Source organism: Canis aureus, chromosome 22 (assembly GCF_053574225.1).
Source record: "Canis aureus isolate CA01 chromosome 22, VMU_Caureus_v.1.0, whole genome shotgun sequence".
In the NCBI taxonomy this organism is placed as follows: domain Eukaryota; kingdom Metazoa; phylum Chordata; class Mammalia; order Carnivora; family Canidae; genus Canis; species Canis aureus.
In genome coordinates this window covers 14,877,333-14,898,688 of record NC_135632.1, presented here as the reverse complement: position 1 = coordinate 14,898,688, position 21,356 = coordinate 14,877,333, and the positions used below count along the sequence as shown (strand labels likewise).

General features: G+C 41.0%; 1 protein-coding gene across 2 annotated transcripts in view; it reads left to right on the top strand.

Moving 5' to 3' along the window:
* Window positions 1-10,502, top strand: part of ATP1B3 (ATPase Na+/K+ transporting subunit beta 3) — a 43,602-nt gene extending 33,100 nt beyond the window's left edge. For both annotated transcript variants that reach the window (XM_077864890.1, XM_077864889.1), the window contains 4 exons: window positions 2,541-2,725; window positions 3,734-3,784; window positions 8,128-8,214; window positions 9,824-10,502. In XM_077864890.1, coding sequence (XP_077721016.1) covers window positions 2,541-2,725; window positions 3,734-3,784; window positions 8,128-8,214; window positions 9,824-9,997 — 497 coding nt within the window. In that variant the 3' untranslated portion in view covers window positions 9,998-10,502. The remainder of the gene's footprint in view (window positions 1-2,540; window positions 2,726-3,733; window positions 3,785-8,127; window positions 8,215-9,823) is intronic.
* Window positions 10,503-21,356: the final 10,854 nt, after the last annotated feature.

Below are 21,356 nucleotides of genomic sequence, written 5' to 3'. Positions count from 1 at the left end.
GATTTCTCTATTTGTACAATGTCATTTGAGGTATCCTCAAGTCCCTTTTTTCTGGAAAACTCAGAGCCTTTCTCCTCCTGCCATAGTTTGTATGGTAACTGGTGAGGCCTTTAACATATTCAGCTGTCATTTTGAGACTCCCTTTTATCACTTTAGTTGGATCCACTGTTTCTTGGCTTCTGGATTTTTTTCTGAATTTACCACCTAGTTTTGATGGAGTATATTTATTCTATGTAACTTCATAAGATACGTGAAATGTAAATTTTGAGTCCTTTCATTTCTGAAAATAACCTAATTCTGCATTTATAGGTGATACTTCAGCTGTATAGAGAATTTTAGTTCCTTTGTATTTATTTTTTTCTCCTGCAAGGCTGTTTTTTAAATTTTGCTTTTAAATGTATTTCCGTTGGGTTCTAAAATTTGTTTTGGTTTCAGTCTCTAAAATATCACTTTACTGGTAACTTGATGGGGATCTTTCATGATAAATAAAGGCTTAAGTTCTCCAGTTCAAGGAAATTATCTTCTATTACTACTTTAATAATTTCCTCAACTCAATTTTCTGTTGTTTTTTTTTTCCTAGAATTATTCTGTTAGTTGGGTCTTGGATCTCTTGTTTTGCTCTCATTTTCTATTTTTACTGTATTATACTTTCTGGGGTCTTTTAACTCTTTAACCCTTCAAGCCTCACCCCTCGCCTTTTAACTTACAGTTGTTATTGCTGAGTTTTAGGAAAGCCTTTCTCATATTAGAAAGGTAACATTTCTTTTTAAAAGATTTGCCTTTTTTTCCCCAATAGATACCACTTAAAATTTAAAGTTTTATTTTGTTCAAATTAACCTTTTTCTTTTCAGGTCTTCTTTGTTTCTTTCCTCCTTTCCTTTTCTTCCTTCCTATTTTAGGCTTTCTTCAGGTGTATAGGGCTCTTATGTTACTCTGTCCGAGATCATTGATCTATGTCCCATCATGCCTTGGAGTTGGAGGGAGGAGGTTCTTCATAATCTGACCTCTCATCATTACAACTCCTTGCATTAAGTGGAAGGTGGCATAATACAAAACTGAACTGATGAACTGACCTATACCAAAAGGTCTATGCAGTTGAAACCCTTGGGGGAAATTGGGAAGGCCTTGAATATTTCTTGCAAAATGATCTTTATGATTGTGCCACCAAAGTCAAAAAGGAAGTGATGAATGTCATATGATACCTATTGTGTTGTAGAGTTTAACTCCATCTCCCAAATATTTGAATCCTTTTAAATGAGTACATAATTCCAATTATATCCTAATTTTTTATAAATATAAGATGAAACCAAAGATTTTTGATAGTTTTTCTCCCCAAAGTAAAGATCTTTACACTTTTTAATAAATGCATTTACTTTGAAATTTTTGTTGCTGTTTTGGATTCATTTTAGGTGGCCTCTTTCTGGTACCAGTTGTACCCATACCCCAGTAGTTCTTAGGGAGGTACTGTTGAGTGTATCTTAACTCTTTCTTAGCATCTTTCAATAAACAAATTCATAGAGGGCAGGGACCACATCAGGCTTGCTCACTGTTGTGCCACTCTTGCCTAACACTGTGCCAGTATGGAGCAAACAGCCAAAAACCCGTTGTGTCTTTCTCCCTCCTTTCTTTTCACATCTCCAGGTTGTGACCATTTTATTCCTTTATCACTTGAGTTTATCTAAGATGTTACCTGTTTCTGCTAAAAAAAAAAAAAAAAAAACAACCCTTCTCTAAGTTAACATTAACTCACAGGGGCCCCTTGGCACTGAGCTTTGTTCTAGTCCCTCCAGAATATACTGCCATAGCACTGTTTTTCTTTAGGCCCTTCCATTATGATTATTAGAGCTAATGTCTGTTTGTAAGGTCTGTTATACTGTAAAATCCATCATAAGGGCAGCCACAATGCCTGTGTTCTCACCACTGTATTTTCTTTATGGGAGTATAGTTGACACATAATATTACATTAGCTTCAGGTTACAACATGGTGATGTGACAAGTTTATAAGTTGTCCCCACGGCCATGAGCGTAGGAGGCATTGAAATAATACTATGGCCGTGGCTGGCGCCACCTAATGGTGACAAAAGACATTGATCTGTAATCCAGTTTTTACCATCGTTGAATACAAACAAACATCAGAACTGTTAAAGCAGGACACCTGGGTGGCTCAGCAGTTGAGCATCTGCCTTCTGCTCAGGGCGTGATCCCGGATCTGGGGATCAAATCTCACATCAGGCTCCTTGCATGGAGCCTGCTTCTCCCTCTGCCTAGGTCTCTGCCTCTCTGTGTCTCTCATGTATAAATAAATAAAATCTTTTAAAAAAAAAACAAACAGAACTGTTAAAGCTTATTAAACCTTTAAAGGAACAAACTTAACATTTTTTCCTTAGGATCATTCTAAGGAAATGTCTTTGAAAGTGTCTTTGTCTTTGAAAAGTGTTGTCAAAAAATAAAGAAAAGTGTTGTCCATCGGATGGGATGTCTTTGGTTTTATTTAAAGTCTGTTTCTGACTGATCTATGCACATGTATCTTTACTTTTTAGCATATGAGTCAGAAGAACAGAAGAATCTCACAGCCTGTTCTGATGGAGCACTTTTTGAACAGAAGGGTCCAGTTTATAGTGCATGTCAGTTTCCTCTTCCCTTACTCCAAGCATGCAGTGGTGTGGATGATCCAGATTTTGGCTACTCCAGAGGAAGCCCTTGTGTTCTTGTGAAAATGAACAGAGTATGTACATATTTTGCCACTGCTGCTTTTAGTGTCTTCTGTTAGAAAGCTGGCAACTCTTTTATCTCATTTATGGGTAACTTGCGTATAAGATTAGCCACGATAATAATTGACCTTTGGAAAATTAATACAGAAAAAACCTAAGACTGGTTCATTAAATCATGGATTAGGGAAGTAAAACAACTTTTCCCTTTTTAGTTATGTGCATCTAGGCATAGATTAATTCTTCAAGGGATAAGTATTCTGGTTGTCATGCCCAAAATCATGATTTTATTAATGTTCAGTGCTCATCTTTGTTCCAAAGTCATCACATGGGCAAGAATCACTGCTATTGATATTTTGGTTGCTACAAAACTTATCTTTTGGGAGGAATATTTACATTTTACAGGCATTTGCATGTAAAATGCATATAAATTTAAAACATAAAAAGATCCTCCCACAAAACAGATGAATAAATGTCTGTTGCCATACAGAGTTAGTTATATCTGCTACATACATGAAAGTAGCCTCATTATATAGAACTGAATAGTGCTGTATCTTAAAATGGGATTCTCCCCAACATGCATTTTGTGGAATAGATAGATGTAAGATATGGTAAGGCCCCATGGAAGCCTTGTGGAAACATATGTTGGCAGATTGACCTGATAAATCTTAATGAAAACATTTTATTATGCTTCTGCAATTCTTATTATTTGCATTAAAGATTTCTGTTTGTTTCTTGTTTTAAGGATAGCAGAGTACAATACTATGTTTTACTTGATTCTTTGGTAACTGATTTTTCTAAATTGCCCCAGTACAGTAACAAGACAGCTAACTGGTAAGATTATTTTATTGAAAAGTCCATTCTAACCCTCTAAAATAAAATTAAAAGGCAGACATAACAAGGTTTTAATACACAGAGTTGGTATTTATCTCAATCCTTCCACTCCTGGGTCCCCAGCAACAAAATAGGAAGTTCTTTTATTTATGTTTGTGATGTTTCAGTTAATCAGTTTTTCTTTACCACAGATAATTGGATTAAAACCTCAAGGAATGCCAAGGATAGAATGTACTTCAAAGGTTAGTATTCAAAAAATTAACCCAGCTTCTGTTAAAGCTTTAATAGATCTTAATATTTTAAAACAGTGATTTTTTTAGTCATTTTTTCCTCCTGTCACATGTTGAAAGTCCTCTGTAGTGCTAGTCTTAGAAGAATAAAATTCCACCAAATTTTGGGTGTAGAGCCCTTTTTTATTTGCAAATGGTAATTCAAAAAGATGTTTTCCATGTGCATGGATTTCATAGACACTGTGTTTACATTTACATATACCATATTTCATTGATTTTGAGATTCACTTTTTTTCTAGCTTAATAACACTGAAATGGGGGTTGGCCTTATAATTGCTGGTGTCTTACTAGCGTATCATGAGATTTTCTCTTTATTAATAGTAGGTAAATTGGTGTGCATCAGTGGCATCTGAGATTTCATGAAAAATGGTACATTTTCCTTAAGGTAGAGGCAGTATTTTTCTCTCCTATCCCTACTTTATTATTTTTTCTAGAGTGCTATGCAGTTTTCATCTCATAACTTCTTTTGTTTTCTCTCCATGCTGCAAGTGCAACTAAGACAAATATATAAATGATGGGTAAGAGTTCTGAGGAGAAAATGTTAAGTTCTAAATTTAATTTTATTGTTGTACAAAATTTAGCATTCCAATCCCAAATCTGTCAAAAGTATCTTACTTGAAATGTTACATTGAAAATCACTTCTAAAGTTGTTTGCGAGGCAGTTTGGTGGCTCAGTCGGTTAAGCATCTGCTCAGGTCATGATCTCTCAGCGTCCTGGGATTGAGCCCCAAGTCCGAATCCTTGCTCAGTGAGGAGTCTGCTTCTCCCTCCCCCCACCCCAACCCTGGCTTATGTGTGTGTGTGCACGCCCTCTCTCACACTCTCAATAATCTTTTTAAAAGTTGTTTGTGATGAAAACTATATTCTTTTAGCCATGAATAGATTTATTTGTGCAGAAACTTCTTATAAGAATTTTTTTTTTTTTTTAAAGATTTTATTTATTCACGAGAGAGACACAGAGAGAGAGGCAGAGACACACACAGGCAGAGGGAGAAGCAAGCTCCATGCAGGGAGCCTGACGTGGGACTCGATCCCGGGTTTCCAGGATCAGGCCCTGGACTGAAGGTGGCACTAAACCGTTGAGCCACCCAGGCTGCCCTGTGCAGAAACTTCTTGCTCAGTGGTTCTCAAATTCTTTCTTGCATCAGAATCACTTGGAGGGCTTGTTGGGTCCCATTCTCAAAGTTCTGACTCAGTAGTTCTAACTAAAGTTTCCAGGTGATGGGGATAGTCTCAGGCTCTTACTGTGAGAACTTCTGCTTTAGCGTATCCTTAATAATTTCTTTTGAGGATTTATTCACTGTTTAGAATAAAAAGCCAGGAAATTCTGGTTTCTCATGTAGGTTGGAATATATGTGTATGAACCATGGGCAGTTCACTTGACCTTCTTATACACAGCCAGTGCAGCCAGTAGGTTACTTACAACCAGATGCTACATTAAGCTGAGCTTTTCTTGCTAAACAAATACTTCTGAAAAGCTAAGCATATTCTCTCATCTGGTAAGAAAACATATGGCTGCAAGCTACATTTAGAAAAAGTAACTTTTTCCTCTTTGCTTGCAGGTCTTTCCAATAGAAAGTTCCCAAGGCTTATGTGCTATACTTCAGGCAGGGAGAAGTGCTAATTTCATGACAGCATACCTGTAGGCAGGAACTTTTGCCTTTGCATGTGAGCAGACTACACAGATAAGCTTGGAGTAGTGGCTCTGTGGAGCCAACACTACTAAGAAAGGGAAACACATTTTGGCCACAAAGGCAAAAGCTTTAAACTCCTAAGATTTCAATTTTGTAAACCTTTGGCCAGTATAAACAACTCCACGTAACTGTTTTCTTGAGGTTCTACATGGATTTTTATCTATCGTGTATCCTTTGCTTCTAGAATAGTTGATGGAAATGTTAATGAAAAATTGTGGTTGATGATTCAGATTTCAGTTTGTTGTCCCTGTGTGAAGAGTTGTGTGTAAAGAACGTAAAATAATCGAAGTAGATGGGGATTTTGTTTATTTATAGAATAGGTTTGTTTTTAGAAAGCTTGTAAAACTTTTCGTTGTACTTCTAGGCTAGTCATCAGGTGGAGTGCATATGTTTTAGAGGTGTGGCTCTGCAGAACAGAGGGGAACATTTACTGTAGACCATCCTAGTGGCTATTAGCCATTACATTTGTCTATATCAAGTGTTCTTTAAATTCTTTAGTTGACTTTTTATGTAATACATTTTTTTATATCTCATATTCTTAAGTTTGATTGGCTTTGTTTTATACAAAAGTCCTGAAAATACCAAAATAATTAAAAGAAGCTTCTAGGCATTTAATTTAAAAGATGGTTCCTACAAAAGATGGAATATTCATTTAGGAAAATGCAGGAGAAAAGAATTGGTAAATGCTACTCAGAGATAACCACTGCTTAGAACATTTGGTTTGTGTTCAGGTCTTTTAAGGGTGGTGAGTGTGTATAAGAAAATACACTCATTTTAAAACTATGACAGGTATGCTTCACCCTAAAGTATCATTATTCAGATATGCATTTCAATATTCATAAATTCTCAATGTTTATTTTTACAGAAGGTATAAAGTTCAAGTAAAAGCTTGCCAACAACAACAACAAAAAAAGCTTGCCAACATTACGGTTTTGGTACAAACCAAGAGAACAGTTAAGAGTCCATCACATCTGGGTGATCTTGAGCATGTGATTTTAACTGAGCCTCAGTTCCCCCTCTTTGTAATTGATCCTGCCCAGAGAAGGCTCTTGGGTCCAAATGAATTTAATATAAGTGTGGTGTCTGGCTAGAAGTACCAGTAATCCACAGAAAACCTTTACATCTTGGGGGAACATCTACTTCTGTGAATTAAGCTCATGTGTTAAGAGAAAAGCAATTAATACAGAAAGGCACTCATCACAATGATTTTTTTTTTTTTTTTTTTTTTTTTTTTTTTTTTTACAGAGTACAAATGTAGGGTAGAAATGGTTTCTGCAATTTTTTTTAGTCTTGTTATCTCCTGTTCTTCCCACCTATGTTTGACCTGGATCATCAGAACTTGCCCATTTTGTGGGGTATCGTCGCTCCGCATTGTGCTATCTTGCTATGTCACTTGTCTGTTACATGTGCTACTCCTGGAGTTACATAAGCGGAGTAGGACTTCTCCTTAGAGAAGATACTAGTTTTGCTATAGTGTTTCCTGTGTGCTTTCAAAAATAGAAATTAGTGTGTTTAAAACTAGAATTCAAGCATTTACTGACGTTTTAATTCATGCTTACTAAACTTGCACTGATCTTAGTCATCTACTGTGTGTTATAGTCATTAAAATTAATCCCGTTCGTAATGTGTTACCTGAGAATTCTTGTTATCAAGAAGAATAGAAATAATAGCATGAATGAGTTGGATTATGGATGATTTGTCACATTTACTAGTTTAAATATATGGAATATGTATGATTCAGTAAATTTCAGGACTTTGATTTTGCATGTGTTCATAAATTAAAGGGTATTTTTAAAAGATTTTATTTATTTATTCATAAGAGAAAGAGAGAGAGAGAGGCGGAGAAGCAGGCTCCTTGCAGGGAACCTGATGTGGGACTCGATCCCAGGTCTCCAGAATCAGGCCCTGGGCTGAAGGCGGTGCTAAACCGCCGAGCCACCCAGGCTGCTCAATTTTAGGGTATTTAAATCAGTTAAGAAGAGTTTAAAAAAAAAAAAAAAAAAAAAAAAGCTTTGCTTGGAGTACCTTAAATTTTTCCTAATAGTTTTTGAGCGTTGGTGGTATAGTGGTGAGCATAGCTGCCTTCCTAATAGTTTTTGGTAGGTGCATCATAGTTTCCCCTTCTGGCTACCCTAACAGTTACTAATCACAGGAAACTTTGGGACCTTCTGCCTCCCAAGCCTGAATCCTGCATTCTATAGTATGGCAGCCATTGTTTACAGTCTGGAAGCACAGTATTTTAAATCCTTTCAGGAATGCATTGGTCCCATACAGACTGCTGTATTCCTGCTATCAGTGGCTGGAGAAACTGGCATTTGGTAGTTGGAAGACAGATAAGATTTTCAGACAGTGAATGAACAGCTCTTACTCTAAGAAGGGATTCTCCTGGAAAAGCATGTAGGCTGTACCAGGAAATGTAAGAAGAGTTAAGACCGTTTGTGTCAAAGAATTCAAATCAAGATTAATAGGTCTGTTCTCAAAAATGTCATTAATGCAATTGGAACAGCATTGTAGGATTACTATATACAGTTGATACTGCCTTTATATTTTTAAGTTGTTTTTTGTGACCTAAAAAGGAATTTTTCTTGTTTTCTACTTTAGAGTGAAAACACAGCAACTCTGTCAACTTACCCCTTCAATGGAGTTATAGATTTAAAATATTTTCCATATTATGGGAAAAAACTGCATGTAAGTACTTAGAAGTTTGTACGTGGTTGTAAATGTCACTTGTCTGGGGTAGACAGGCCCTGGCCTGTGTAACTTGTGCATCCTCTGTTCTGGTCTCTAAATATAAATGGTGATGCCAAGTAGAGATCCCACATCTCCAGCCAAAATGTAAAACCCAAGCAGATAAAGGATGGTTATTTTCAAAATGCCCTTTTCTCTTTCATTACTTAGAATGTGGGTAGAATATACACAGAGGTGAAAAAACAGTACAAAGAATTCCTGTAGACTTTTTCCAGATTTCCCATATGTTAATATTTTACCTCATTTGTATCCATTTATGTTTAATATTTTTCCTGAACCATTTTGGACTAAGTTATAAACATAGTGCCTCTTTACACTAAATGCTTGTTTTCTTTTCCTAAAAATAAGGACATTCTATATGACCATAACTGAGTTATCAAAGGAAACTAACATTGATATAATACTATCATCCAGTCTGCAGACATTGTTGAAGTTTTGCCAGTTGTTCCAATAATGCCCTTTCTTGCAAATTCCTGGTACAGGAGATCTTTAGTCACAACCTGGAGCAGTTCCTCTGTGTCTTGCCCTTGTGCTCTTCAAAAATGAGCACAGGACTTTTTTTGGCCTATTTTGTTTGTTCCTTAATTTGAGTTTGCCTGATGTTTTTCACGATTAAATGTAGATTGTACGTTTTTGGCAAGAATGCCTCAGAAGAAATGTTTTCAGAATAGCCTTGCAAGAGAGATGTGGCTATGATTGGTCACGTGAGTGGTCAGGTAACCGTGAACACTGGGTTCCGGTGGCATCAGCCAGGTTTCTCCGCTGTCAGGTTGCTTTATTTTCTTTTGTAACCAGCAAGTATGTCGTGGAGAGAGTACTTTAAGAGTCTCTACAATTCTGTTTCTCCTCCAGTTTTAAGCACGTTGGTGATTCTTGCCTGAATCAGCTACTAATAGGCTTGTTCCCAGATTTTTTTTCCCCTTTTTCCCCTCCATTTAGTTGGCATTCTGCTCTGAGAAAGAGCTTTGCCTTCTCCACCATTTATTTACATCCCTGTATTCTCATGGACTCTTCTTACCTGTTACTGTTTGGTGCTAAAATTGTCTCCGATTTGGCCAGTGAGACACTTAGGCAGACTCTTACATCCTTTAGACATGCTCTTGTGCTGCTTTGAGCACCTCTCTACTTTCTGGCACCACAAGATACTCTGCATTCATCTTGTACTTTCTCTGCCTCCATCCTAGAATCAGCCCCCAGTTCCTTTTAGTGAAGAAATGTGTCTAGAAACCACACTGATAATACAGTTAGGAATATATTTGCATGAAATTACAGAATCAGTAAGGGAGTCCTTGGGTAAAGGGGAAACTCAAACTAAGATTATAGAATATCTAAAAACTGGTAACAAGACACAACCTAATTACAAGATATATTTAAAGCAGTGCTCGCAGGAACTGTCTACATCCATAAAAATTCAATTGAAAATAACAATAGAAAGTAGGTATTATTAATTAAAACTTGTTTTTAAAGTTTTACAGAATAAACTCCTGATAAAAGTGTAAATGAAGTTACTATAGAACAGGAGTTTCATGTATTTTCCTTTATTTGCCAGGTGAGTTATCTGCAGCCATTAGTTGCTGTCCAGGTCTCCTTTAATGCGACCAGCAGTACCACAAATGAAGTAACAGTCGAGTGCAAGATTGATGGATCACCCAACCTAAAAAACCAGGATGATCGTGACAAGTTTTTAGGACGAGTTGTGTTCAAAGTCATAGCACGTGCATAGTAGGAGTTAGGATATCTCCACAGAGTAAATGTTGTGTTGTCTGTCTTCATTTTGTATCAGCTGGACCTGCCCGTCTAGAATTATGAGACCACCTTGGAGAAAGGTGGGGTGTGGTACATGACCTTGGGGTAACATCATAATGTGCTTTCAGATCATAGTGTTCAGTGTCCTCTCAAGTAACTGCCTGTTGCCTCTGCTGCCTTTTGAACCAGTGTACAGTCGCCAGATAGGGACCATGAACACCAAATCTGAATAGTATGGGGGTCTTGTCTTATTTTTATGTGGTTTAATTGCCAAGTGTCTAAAGCTTAATGTGCTGTGCTATGTAAATATTTTATAGATTTAACACTGGTTAACTGTCCTATTTTGATGCCAGCAAAGTTTTAGGGATAAAATGGTACCTGAACATCATCAAGTGACTTTCTAGCTGTAAGAAATGTGGTGGGGGGGGGGAGATGTTCTGTATGTGAGGAGAAAAAAAATAAAAGTGGATTTGAAAGGTTGACTTGATGTTTTGTAAAATTATTTTTTACATGCTGAGTTAGTCTGTGGATCTTCTTGATTAAGAGCACAAACTTTATGTTGTAAAACATGTAAAAAATATATATACGATGGGATTATTTTTAGTGCTGGAACTAAATCTCTTATAAAGTATTTTAGACCATAGGTGAAACAGCATTTTTAAGTTAGCCACTATGAATATGCACCTAATTTTTTTATGAAATTAAATTCATATGATTTAAATTGTACAATAGTTTGTGAAATATCTTGTTACTGCTTTTATTTAGCAGACTGTGGACTCTAATAAAAAATATAAATTGTGAAATATAAAAACTTGGAACTTATTCAAAGCTTCAAACCAGTTTTATTTCAGCATCCTTTGACTAGTGTTGTGAAATATTTTCTCCTATCAGTGGGTACTGGAACGATTGTCATATTGTTACCTGCTTTCTCCTCTACTGAAAAAGATGTGCTTCCTATGTGATCGGTGGTTTAAGCCAATTTTTAATTCTTACCCTAAAAAGGCCAAAGCTTACATTCATGGTTTTCTTTGTGTTGGTACAAGCCAGGATGAATGGGACACAGCCCAGCGGGATCTCTGCCACTAAGATCTTAGTGATAACAACATCTTTGCAACTAAAAATGATTCTTGGAGCTATTAATAGAGCAAACGTATGGGGGCTTTGATTTTCCTTTCTGCCCTGTCTCTTAAGAGTGCGATACCACTTTAAAAATGCTACAATACTAGAGCGTCACATCAGCTGGTTCAATGTGAAAAGGTTTTCAGTTTTGACTCCTGTGGAATTCATATTATATATTCCTTTAAATTAGTATTTTTGGGTCTTTGAAGTATAATGGAAGTTCTGTTTCAATTAGCTTAGATAAAATCAGACTTGTTCTCAGAACATGAAACAAGAATGGAGATATCCCAAATGGGTAGTGGATTTTGGGGAGAATAAAAATGAGACCTACACGGAAGTCACTAAATGATATTTGCACTTTGCTGGTTGAGGAGTTTGGGAACCCCCTGACTCCTCTGTGGCCACAGCTGACCTACCTAAGTCTTCCTGGCTCTTTCCTACTGAAATTAGGGGGTTTAACAACTATCACAGGCCTGCTGAGTGGCAGGTAATGATGTGCCAGGTTGAGAATATAGAGACAAAGACATGGTCTCTCGAAGATGAGAAGGAAATGGAACAGGCTCTGGGACAAGATACAGTGGGAAAGTTACGGTAATGGCTGTTGTGTGCAAGAGCCCAAGGAGGTGGGGTGACTGCCCTGCAATGGTCCCTTTCAAGAGGCAAGTGTTACATGGAGGGGAGGATCAAAAGGAGCTGGGCCAGCATGATACAGATGAAAAGCTTGGGAATGAAAAGGACTCTGGACACAATGAGTCTGCATTTCTGCTTCATTTCACATTTTCCTCACAACTTCACCAGATATCTTAACATGCGGATTCTGATTCCATAGGAAATTGTTGGATATGGTCTCTAAGTCACAGCTTTGCTGCTTATTCCTAGACCACAGTCTGAATAACAAGAGACCAGAGGACTAAGACAACCAGATTTGCTTCCTTGGCCATGGAGTCTAGCACTGGTTTGACTACTGGATGGAGAAGTCTCAACTGTCAGTTGACTTTAGCTGATACTTAAATTCAGGAGGTTGGGGGAAAAGGGTCCAAGATGGCAAAGTAGGAAGACCCTTAACTCTCCTCCACAGGCATAACCAAATCTACACATATTTATAGAGCAAGTTCTCCTGAAGACCGCTAACTTGAGAGCTGCACGTGGAAAATTATAAGAAGGACCAGCCCGTGACAAAGGGAAACCCTGACAGACACTGCTGCAGTGGGGTGGAATGCTTATGTAAGACTGCACAGATTGGTTTGCCTGGGGGCACAGAGGAAAAAGCTGCCATTTAAACGAGCAACTAGAATATAAAAATCACAGCACTGAAACCCTACCTAACAGAAGGGCACTTTTGGAACTAGGGTAGGTGGGTGATCACTACCATTTACAGTCCCCCCTCCACCTTGATACTACAGACAGGAGCGGAGTGCAGGCACTGTGATCAGTGTGTCCGTGAACCCTGACCCCTCATACCCACCAGCCCAAGACCATCCATGTGCATACCAGGAGACCTGCAGTCGCTGCTCACTACAATACCTGTCTCTCCAAGGTGACAGGTCCCCGCATCCTGGAACACTCCAGACACCTGGCCAGGGCACTCCCAATGCAGAGAGCCACCAGGACCTCCAGGCTCCTGCTCACTTTGGCTCTAGCCACCCACACACATACGCCCCTGGCCTGTAGCACACATAGGCTCCAACCTCCCCACCAAAGTACCACCTAAGGGGAGTACCCCGGGACATCCTGATGTGTACACTTTAACTTCAGCTGTCCTGCCAGACAGCTCCAGGGTGCCCTCTGGAGAGCCCCAGGACTGCCATAGCCTGTACCAATGTCCACTTTAGCTATACTGCCATAGTTTCTGGAGATCCACAGGACCACCCTACCCCATGCTTACTTCAGCATCCCACCAAGGGCAACCGCATCATGGAGTGCCCCAGGAACCCAGCCCACGCCACTGCAACTCTGGGCAGACAGCCAAAGTTGCCAGGCCCACACAGCCTACACAAGCGGACAACCACACACAAGACCCTTTCTTCAAATTCAGGAGAAGTAGTTGGATTTCTAATTCAGAGAAACCCAGAGTCCAGCAAAAGGAGAGGAATATGCTTCCTATGAAAGAGCAAGAAAAAGCCACAAAAGAAAAAAACTAAAAAGGAGAGAACCAATCTACTGATACAAAGTTGAAAGTAGGAGACCTGGGTGGCTCAGCTGAGTGCCTTTTGCTCGGGTCAAGATCTTGATATCCTGGGATCGAGTCCCACATTGGGCTCCCCACACGGAGCCTGCTTCTCCCTCTCCCTAGGTCTCTGCCTCTCTCTGTCTCTCATGAATAAATAAAATCTTAGGGGAAAAACAAATTCAAAGTAATGGTCAAACGTGCTCACTGGACTGGAGAAAAGAGTGGATATATTCACAACCTCAACAGAATACTAAAAACTAATCGCAGTTGAGTAAAATAAGTTGAAAAATATGCTAGAAGGAACCAACGGAATAGATGCAGAAGAACCCATCAGTGATCTAGAAGACGAGGAAACACAAAACTAAAAGCCCCTCAAAATAAGAAAAAGGTCGGGGGGAGGAGTTAGGGTGGAAGAGTAGAAGGGGGACTCTGCCTCTTCCTCGCTCAAACACAGCAGGTCGATCCCGCAGGGTTCTGAACACCCAGGAAATCCGAGGACTGAAGAAACCGCACGACTAGATGGAGGGGACTGGGAGGTGGGAGGTGGGGGTTGGGGGGGTGCTGTAGGGGGGAGCCCGATCCCGGAGGCGGGGAGGGCACCGCACAGGAAACCCCCCACAACAGGGTGGGGAGCGCTGCTCCCGTGGAGGCCGAGGCGGGGGCCTCTTGGTCCCAGGCTCCCCTGGTGGCCTGGCGAGCCCTTCCTCCTCCTCTTGGAGAGCATCTGGGAGGGGGGCGGCCTCTCTCAGGAGCCAGAGCCCACAGGGGCCGGGGCTGCCCCGCCCGAGCTGAGCCCCTGCTCTGGCTCCTTGCTGTGCTGTCCCGGGGACCCCAGGAGCTCCCGCACCCACCGCAGCGGGCGACGCCCCCCAGAGGTCAGCAGGTCTGCACCGCGCCGGCCCTAAGCGGCGGAGGGGGAGATCCAGCGGAGCCCGAGCTAAAACAGGGGCCCGCGCAGGCTGAAGGCAGGGGCCTGAAGGAGCCCGGCACGCACGACGGTCCGCAGGGCCACCGGCCGCACGAGCTCCCGCTCGGGACCAGGGAGCTGGCGCAAGGCATCTTTACCCCCGGGCATTAGCACGGGCTTCGGTGAGCGGCAGTGAGAGGCCTGCGCCCCTCACTCCAGGCCCGGCCCCCTCCCTGGCCGCGGGTACTTGGGAACTAGGCCTCGTGTGCCCGGGAGTCACAGCAAGAGCAGGCCTCTCCCCCAGGAGAGCAGCACGCACACCCCCCCACACACACACCCTACCTCTCTCTGGCCTGCGCCAAGTGTACTGGGCACAGAGCGCTGCACAGCTTCAGCTCTAGGGGAAATTTATTTAAAAAAAAAAAAGGCTAGATCTTAAGATTTTATTTGGCAGAGAGAGAGAGAGAGCACAAGCAGGGGGAGAAGCAGGAGGAGAGGGAGACGCAGGTTCCCGGCTGAGCAGGGAGCCCAATGCAGAGCTCAGTCCCACGACCCTGAAATCAATGACCTGAGCCACCCAAGTGCCCCAAGATCTAGCTTCTTTTAGCAAATAGACCAAAACATACCTGGTTAACACTCACCACAGTGGTCAAGGGGTCCAAATAGTCCACACTGCAGGCAAGGAGAAACTACAGAAGACTGGCCCTAAGGGAAGAACAGCTAAAACACAACAGCAGAGTACACCCAGGACACCAGAAACGCTTCCTGAAATGTCAGGCCCTGGACAGCATAGGATCTCTTAATATAGCCCTTACTTGCAGAAGCAGGAAACCTAGCAGGCTTCCCCAACACAGAAGACAGAGACCTAGACAGAATGCCAAGCTGGAGGAACTCATCCCAAAAGAACAAGAGGAGGTCACAGCCAGGGAGCTAATGAAAACAGACATAATATGCCTGAAATATTTAAAACAACTAATCAGGGATCCCTGGGTGGCGCAGCGCTTTGGCGCCTGCCTTTGGCCCAGGGCGCGATCCTGGAGACCTGGGATCGAATCCCACATCGGGCTCCCGGTGCATGGAGCCTGCTTCTCCCTCTGCCTATATCTCTGCCTCTCTCTCTCTCTCTCTCTCTCTCTCTCTCTCTGTGACTATCATAAATAAATAAAAATTTAAAAAAATTAAAATAAATAAATAAATAAAACAACTAATCATGAGGATACTAGCTGGGCTTGAGAAAAGCATAGGAATCACCAAGGAGTCCCTTACCACAGAGATAAAAGACCTAAAAACTAGTCAGGCCAAAATAAAAAATGCTATAACCAAGATGTAAAACCGACTGGACATAATAACCACAAGGGTGGAAAAAGCACAGGAATGAATGTGACAAAGATTATGACAAATAATGAAGCTGAAAAGAAAGAAAAATATTGGATCATGAATGTAAACTTAGGGAACTCAGCAACTCCATAAAGCATAATAACATTTGTATCAATGGAGTCCCAGAAGAAGAGAGGTGAAAAGGAACAGACAGTTTGAGAAAATGATAGCTGAAAACTTCCTTAATCTGGGGAAAGGGGACGCATGGGGGGCTCAGCGGTTAAGTGTCTGCCTTCAGCCCAGGGCGTGATCCTGAAGACCCGGGATCGAGTCCCGCATCGGGCTCCCTGTGTGGAGCCTGCTTCTCCCTCTGCCTGTGTCTCTGCTTCTCTCTCTGTGTCTCTCATGAATAAATAAAATCTTAAAAAAAAAAAAATCCAGGAAAGGAAACAGACATCCAAATCCGGGAGGCACAGAGAACTCTCATCAAAATCAACAAAAGCAGGCAAACACTGAGACAGTGTAGTAAAATTTGCAAAATACAGAGAGTAAAAAAAAATAAAATAAAAAATCAATAAATAAAAAATCAATAAATAAATACAGAGAGTAAGGAGAGAATCCTGAAAGCAGCAAGGGAAAAGAAATTCCTAATCTACAAGGGAAGACAAAAATGTTAGCAGTAGATCTTTCCACAGAAACTTGGCAGGCCAGAAGAAAGTAGTGTGATATATTCAACATGCCGAATGGGAAAAATATATAGCTAGAAATACTTTTTCCAACAAGGCTGTCATTCAGAATAGAAGGAGAGATAAAGAATCTCCAAAACAAAAACTAAAGGAGCTTGTGACCATTAATCCAACCCTGCATGACATATCTTTCAGTAGGAAAGAGAGCCCAAAAGTAACAAAGACCAGAAAGGAACAGAGAAAATCTCCAGAAAAACAAACTTTACAGGTAATACAATGGCATATCAATACTCACTCTGAATTTAGATGGACTAAATGCTCCAGTCAAAAGACATGGGGTAAAAAAGCAAACCACAAGATTAAAACAAAACAAAACAAAATAAAACCAAGACCCATGTATATGCTGCCTATAAGAGATTAATTGTAGACCAAAAGACACTTCCAAGGGCACCTGGGTGGCTCAGCTGTTTGAGCATCGTCCAATTCTTGGTTTCATCCCAAGCCATGATTTCATGAGTTGTGGGATTGAGCCCTGTTTGGCCTCCACACTCACCAGGGAATCTGCTTGGAGATTCTCTCCCTCTGCCCCTCCCCTCACTCACATGTGTGTATATTCGTGTTCTCTCTCTCTCTCTCTCTCTCAAATAAATAAATAAATCTTAAAAAAAAAAAAAAAGACACCTCCAGATTGAAAGAGAGGATAGGAGTGCAAGGGTGGCTCAATTAAGTGTCCGACTCCTGATCTCAGCTCAGGTCTTAACCTGAGGGTCATGCGCCTGAGCCCAGTGTTGTTCCACACCCAGAGTGGAGTCTACATGGGAAAAAAAAAAAAAAAGTGAGGGGATGGAGAACCATGTGTCATGCTAATGGACACCAAAAGAAAGCTGGAGCAGGGTGTCTGGGTGGCCCAATTAGGCATCTGTCTCTTGATTTTTGCTTGAGTCATGATCTCAGGGTTATTGTGGGATGGAGCCCTCAGCACAGAGTCTGCTTGAGATTCTCTCCCATCTCCCTCTGCATCTCCCCACGCTCATACTCTAAAATAAATAAATCTTGGGGCACCTGAGTGGTTCAGTAGTTGAGCCTCTGCCTTTGGCTTAGGTCATGATCCCGGGCTCCTGGGATCAAGTCCTGCATCAGGCTCCCCACAGGGAGTCTGCTTCTCCCTCTGCCTATGTCTCTTCCTCTCTCTTGTCTCTCATGAATAAATAAAATCTTTAAAAAAAAATCTTTAGAAAGAAATATAGCCAGAGTAGCCATACTTATATCAAACTAGGTCTCTTTTTTTTTTAAAGATTTATTTGAGGGGATCCCTGGGTGGCGCAGCGGTTTAGCACCTGCCTTTGGCCCAGGGCGCGATCCTGGAGACCCGGGATCAAATCCCACATCGGGCTCCCGGTGCATGGAGCCTGCTTCTCCCTCTGCCTATGTCTCTGCCTCTCTCTCTCTCTCTGTGACTATCATAAATAAATAAAAATTTAAAAAAAAAAGATTTATTTGAGAGAGAGAGAGAGAACATGCAAATGGGAGGCGGGGCAGAGAGAGAGAATCAAGCAGACTCCTTGCTGAGTGTGGACCCCAATGCAGGGCTCAATCTTATAACCCATGAGATCATGACCTGAACCAAAACAAAGTTGGACATTCAACCAACTGAGCCACCCAGGCACCCCCCAGACAAACTAGATTTTAAATCAAAGACTGTAACAACACTATATCACAATAAAGGGGTTTAGTCAATAAGAAGATCTAACAATTGGGAACACCTTTGGCTCAGGGCATGATCCCAGTCCAAGGATTGAGTCCTGCATCAGGCTCCCTGTGAGGAGCCTGCTTCTCTCTCTGCCTGTGTCTCTGCCCCTCTCTGTCTCTCATGAATAAGTAAAATCTTTACTTATTTTAAAATTCAAAAAAAGAAGAAGAGGAAGGTCTAACAAGTGTAAACATTTATGCCCCCACTTGGGAGCACCCAAATATATAAACCAATTAATAACAAACAAACTCATTGATAACAATACCATAACAGTAAAGGACTTTAACACCCCATTTACAGCAATGGACAGATCATCTAAGAAAATTAACAAAGAAACAATAGCTTTGAATGACACACTGGATCAGATGGACTTAAATACATTCAGAACATTTCATCGTGAAGCAGAACGCAGTCTTTATAACGCCTACAGAGTGTTCTCCAAAACAGGTCACATACTGGGTCACAAACCAGACCTCAACAAGTACAAAACGACTGAGATTATACCATGTGCATTTTCAAACCACAACACTATGAAACTTGGAATCAAACACAAAAAATTTGGAAAGACCACAAATTCATGGAGGTTAAAGAGCGTCATACTAAGGAATGAATGCGTCAACCAGGAAATGAAAGAAATTTTAAAAATACACAGAAGCAAATGAAAACATAACAGTCCAAAACCCTTGGGTTGCAACAAAAGTAGTCATAAGAGAGAGGTACATAGCAATTCAGGCCTACCTGAAGAAGCAAGAAAATTTTCAAATACAGGACTTAACCTTACACCTGAAAGAACTAGAAAAGGAACAGGAAATAAATCTAAAATCAGAAGGGAAGTAATAAAGATTAAATAAATAAACAGATCAATGAAACTAAGAGCTGGTTCTTTGAAATAATAAAATAGATAAACCCCTAGCCAGAGTTATCAAAAAGAAAAGAGAAAGGACCCAAATAAATAAAATAACAAATGAAAGAGGAGACGGGGCACCTAGGTGGTGCGGTTGGTTAAGCATCCCCGACTCTTGGTTTTGGCTTAGGTCATGATCTCAAGGTTGTCAGATCGAGCCCCTGCATCAAGGCTCTGCACTCAGTATGGGGTCTGCTTGGGTTTCTCTCGCTCTCAAATAAATATTTAAAAATAGAGAGATCATAATCAACACCACAGAAATACAATTATAAGAATATTTTGAAAAATCAGGATGCCTGGGTGGCTCAGCAGTTGAGCGTCTGCCTTTGGCCCAGGGTGTGATCCTGGTCCTGGGGCTCCCTGCATGGAGCCTGCTTATCCCTCTGCCTGTGTCTCTGCCTCTCTGTCTCTCATGAATAAATAAACAAAATCTTAAGAGGAAAAATCATATGTCAACAAATTAATCTGGAAGAAATAAATAACTTCCTAGAAACCTACTGACTACCAAAACTGAAACAGGAAGAAATAGAAAACCTGAAAAGACCAATAACCAGCAAAGAAGTTTAAATAGTAATAAAAAAAATCTCCCAAGAAACAAAAGAGGAGATGATGTTTGCTAATGATATACCTGCTAAGGGAGTAATACCCAAAATATATAAAGAACTTGTTCAACTCAACACCAAAGAAACAAGTAGTCCAATTATCAAATGAGCAGGGTACCTGAATAGACATTTTTCCAAAGAAAACATATAGAGTGTCAATGGACGCATGAACAGATGCTCAACATCACTAATCACCGGGGAAATGCAAACCAAAGCCACCATGAAATATCACCTCACGCCTGTCCAAATGGCTAGAATCAAAAAACAAAGTAAAAACAAGAAGTGATAAGTATTCACTAGGACATGGAGAAAAAGGAACCCTCGTGCACTGTTGGTGGAGAATGTAAATTGGCACAGCCACCGTAGAACAGTATGGAGGAGGTTCTTCAAAAAATTAAAGAGTAATACATGCGATCCAGTAATCCCTACTACTGGGTATTTACCCAAAGAAAACAAAATTATTGATTCCAAAAGATACATGCACCCCTATACTTAATTCAGCATTATTTACAATAGCCAAGACATGGAAGCAACCGAAGTGCCCACTGAGTGATGAAGAGACAAAGTAGATGTTTATTCTTTCTCTCCCTCCCTCCCTCTCTCTCTCTCTCTCTCTCTCTCTCACACACACACACGCACAATGGAGTACCACTGAGCTATAGAAAAGAGTGAATTCTTACCATTTGCCACTAGTAAGTGAAATAGTAAGAGAGAAAGAGATAAATACCATCGGACTTCACTCATATGAAATATAAAATATAAAATGGGGGCACCTGCGTGGCTCAGGTGGCTAAGCATCTGCCTTTGGCTCAGGTCATGATCCCAGGGTCCTGGGATCGAATCCCATGTGGGGCTTCCTACTCAGCGAGGAATCTGCTTCTCCCTCTCTACCCCTCCCCCTGCTCATGGTCTCTATCTCACATTCTCTCGCTCTCAAATAAAATTTTTAAAATATGTATTTATTTATTCATGAGAGACGCACAGAGAGGCAGAGACAGGCAGAGGGAGAAGCAGGCTCCCTGCGGGGAGCTCGATGTGGGACTCGATCCCAGATCCTGGGGCCACTCCCTGAGCTGAAGGCAGATGCTCAACCACTGAGCCACCCAGGTCCCTCAAATAAGATCTTTAAAAAATAAAATGCAAAAGTGACAACCCACAAACCATAGTAGAATCAGGGCTATAAATACAGAGAATCAACTGAAGCTTTTCAGAGGGGAGGGGCATGAGGAATTGGGCCACGTGGCTATAGTGGGGGGCGGTGCAGGTGTCCGGTTATGGAGTAACTCCCGGGGATAAAGGCAGAACATCGGCGACAGCCAGGGTATCCTAACAGCGCTGTGTGCCCACCATGCGGCCACACCTGGGGCGAGCAGAGCAGAGCTTGGAGTTGGGCATCATTATGCTGTAGACCTGAATTTAATGCAACATCGTGTCTCAACTCTGCCACAATTAAAAAAAATTATATATATATATACATACACACACACACACACACACACACACACATTTTAAAAATAAAATGAAAAAAATTAATCAAGTGTATTGTATTTGTAGGTCCAGGATAATTGTGCATTGGTTTCCTTAGATATCCCGCCTGGTTTATGCTTGGAAGTTTTGTCTACCCTCTCTATGTATTTGTTTTTAAAGATTTTTAAAAATTTATTTGAGCAAGTAAGTGAGAGCAAGAGTACAAGCAGGGGGAGGAGCAGAGGGAGAAGCAGGCTCCCCATCGAGCAGGGAGCCTGACACAGGGCTTGATCCCGAAACCCCAGGATCATGACCTGAGCCAAAGGCAGATGATAAACTGAGCCACTCAGGCACCCCCCTGCCCCCCCACTGTCCATCCTCTTTAATTTTGGTCACTTCGGTGGGTGGCAAATG